This window comes from Loa loa (genome assembly GCF_000183805.2).
Source record: "Loa loa unplaced genomic scaffold supercont3.505, whole genome shotgun sequence".
Classification (NCBI taxonomy): domain Eukaryota; kingdom Metazoa; phylum Nematoda; class Chromadorea; order Rhabditida; family Onchocercidae; genus Loa; species Loa loa.
Window position 1 is genome coordinate 18862 of NW_018108685.1, and position 3310 is coordinate 22171.

At 27.7% G+C, this 3310-nt stretch overlaps 1 protein-coding gene across 1 annotated transcript in view; it reads left to right on the forward strand.

Annotated features, from left to right (window-relative positions):
* Nucleotides 1–620: 620 nt before the first annotated feature.
* LOAG_18764 (hypothetical protein) overlaps nucleotides 621–3310 on the forward strand; it is a gene marked incomplete at both ends in the record, with an annotated part of 4027 nt that continues 1337 nt past the window's right edge. Inside the window, 3 exons of the mRNA XM_020451426.1 lie at nucleotides 621–800; nucleotides 1139–1274; nucleotides 1956–2100. Coding sequence (XP_020304791.1) covers nucleotides 621–800; nucleotides 1139–1274; nucleotides 1956–2100 — 461 coding nt within the window. The remainder of the gene's footprint in view (nucleotides 801–1138; nucleotides 1275–1955; nucleotides 2101–3310) is intronic.

Consider the following 3310-nt stretch of genomic DNA (forward strand, 5'->3'; position numbering starts at 1 on the left):
ACTGAATATAATTCGATGATTTTAGCGAATATTTTGTCAATTGAAATTGTCCAAATTGTAACGATTAAATTTGTAATGTATTCAATGAAACTTATATACTTTGTCAATTAAATATTGAATTTAAGAAAAGCCGAACAGTTTCATTTTCCCTTCTTGCCAATAGGAAATTTCAAAAGCGATGATGACTCATCCTGTAATAGACAGCTTTTCAATCCGCTTTTCCGTTAGTTGACTTCAAATTAGATAAGAGATTAAAATTTAGAGAAAAAAGAAGATGGATGATTCATCAAATTTTCAAATTAAACTTTCCATTCATTTTCTTCTCTCCGATCAATCAATTTCTAATGAATTTAAAAAAATGATTAAACTGACAATTGAAACATTTTTAGTTCTTGAAAATCTTATCATGTTTTCTCACTTGAATCTTTTCAAAAAGTTTCATTAATATTTTTTGCAAACTAATGAGAATAGTGTTATCGTTTTAGAAACGTAAGTTAATTTGGCAATTAATTAGGTAGATCAATAAGTAAGTAATCAGTTCATTTAAATTGAACCGAATGTTTTGTAAATTTAATATAAAATGAAAGAAACTCGACATATCCGCTTTTCATAAATTTTCCATGCTTGCTACGCTTATAATCAATTTAATTTTTGTGACGAAGAAAACTAAAGCAAATAGCTTTTCTTTTTTTAGTGAGACGGCATCTACGTGGCGTAAACGTCGCGGTGGTGGCGTAATGGCCACAACTGCTCCAGCAATTCCACCAATCTCTATACCATCCACGTCATATCAACAGCAGGTAACTATTTTAAGCAAACATTTTTTGTTAATAAATTCAACCAAATTTTCCTTCATAATAGATAAATATTTCTCATAATTTTTACCAACAATATTCGTTCGTTTTGCATAATCCCTGAACTTTGAACTTTTTTCCAAAATTTTTCATTTTAAAGATTTTTAAAAAAGTGCTCAGTTTATACTTTTTAAAAAACAATGACAAATAAATGCTGTTAAACTGACACTGTTATGGCTGATTCCAAAATTTTTGTTATATTTCTGTCAAGTTAAAGTGAGCAATTAACAGTGCAGTTAATGTTCCATTTTTATTCAGAATTTCTTTCCCTCCTATCAATTTAGTTGTTAACTCGATCGGTGGATAAAATGTTCGAAGAAGCGGAATTAAGCGGTGTGTTATTATTGGCCGGTCGTAAACTGAAAGAGTTCCCGGCACATCTTGCCCTTAAATATGAAATATCTGATATAATTTCTGCTGGTATGTTAAAAGCTTTCCGTTGGCATTAACTCCTTTGTGTTTCTGCTTGATTAAATTTGAACTCGAAAATGAATTTCTTCTTCAATCCAAAAATTCCAAACTTTTATTTATTTAAATTCCAATATTACTAGTTCTACCTATTGTAATGAAATTTTATGCTTTATTTATTTGTCCTCATGCAACTTGATATGATTCATAGCAAGGATTGTTAGATACTTAATAATTATTCGATATAGAAGGAAAAATAGAAATTGATTAAAAATGGACTTGCAGATTAATTAGGAATGAAATATGAACAGATAGTTAAGGATTAAAGAAAATTTTTCACTTAGATCTGTTATATTTTTTGTTTTATTATTGTAATTTGCAAGTGCATTACATTCTTCACTTTTTTTCGTCCTTTTTCTTATTTCTTAATTAAGAGATACAAAATTGAAGAAATGTGAGAGAAGAAGAAAGATTGATATTGATATTCTATCAATCATTTAAGAATAAAGAAATTCAGGAAAGAAAAAAGAAAGGTTTAAGTATATGTTGAAACTTGAAAATAATTATTAAGTTGGTTGTGCTAGTTTCAGTTAACAATAATTAATTATCAATTTATGTCGTAGTGAAATATCTCCGGGAACCACTCCCGAATTACTTTCATCCGGAACAAATAATTTCGCAGTGCAATTACAGATCTCAGTGATAATCGTTTCGCACATTTACCGTTATGCATCTGTGAGATGTGTTCGATGGAAACGTTACGGATTCGTAATACGGGTTTACGTTCAATTCCTTCGGCTGTACAGTTACTTCAATCGCTTACTTACCTCGACTTAAGGTTGGGATTTATTCCTATTTCATATCTAAAATGAAGGTAAAAGTATTAATTGCTCATTTTAGCAGCTGAATATTTGCTTAATAAATTTTCACCTTAATTCCTGCAATAATTACTATACTATCTCTTACCTACATTAATTTAATTGACAGATGACACACACCATTTATAATAGTTTAATTAACAAATGACGCACACTATTTACATTAATTTAATTAACAGATGATGGATGCTTCAAAAGTGTTTTCTCATTGTTTTGCAATTTACGATAATGAAACTGATTATTTTTACGAAGTGCAGTTTACAGTTGTAAACTATTATCATTTTTATCATTGCTGCAAAGTTGTAAACTTTTACAGTTATAAATTGCTGTGCTTGAATTAACTCGAAATTTATGATGTTAATATCACAAAAATTATTATCAGTTTATCACCGCTGCAAAGCGCATTTTATCTTTCATGACGATATCTTTCTCATGGAAGAATGTTAAAAGGAAGAGAATTCTTCCTTTTCTTATTCTCTTTCTTTCTGAATTACGACATTTTTCAATGGATGAATATCTCCGGAAGGCCAAAAATTGGCTATCCATAAAATGGCCCGTCAATTTCAGCCTAGCAAATTACTATATTTGCTGGCTCTTCGCAATCTTTATTGTCCTTTGAAAAAAAAAATCGATTCGAAATTCAAATTTATTAAAATTTAAGACAGAATAAATGTCAGAAATGAGCGAACTGCAGCAGTTTTCTGTATGTAAATGCACAGATAATTTGCAATGGTTGAAATAATCAAACAGTTTGAAAATTAAAAAGTTAAAGGGAGTGATATGACTGTTACTTAGAAAAAAAAACTTTATTGCTTGCGATTGTTGTTATACTGTCACTATCACTTATCATTATGCTATGATTGATGATTGACAGCTTGGTTTTCTTTCATCTTGTCTCACTTTATTTATTACGATTTATCACTCTTGTCAGTGACAATTATTTATCGTTATATCCGTTGTTATGTTTATAATGATAATGATAATGATTGATGATGATAATAATAATGACAATAATGATAATAATAATAATAATAATAATAATAATAATAATAATAATAATAATAATAATAATAATAATAATAATAATAATAATAATAATAATAATAATAATAATAATAATAATAATAATAATAATAATAATAATAATAATAATAATAATAATAATAATAA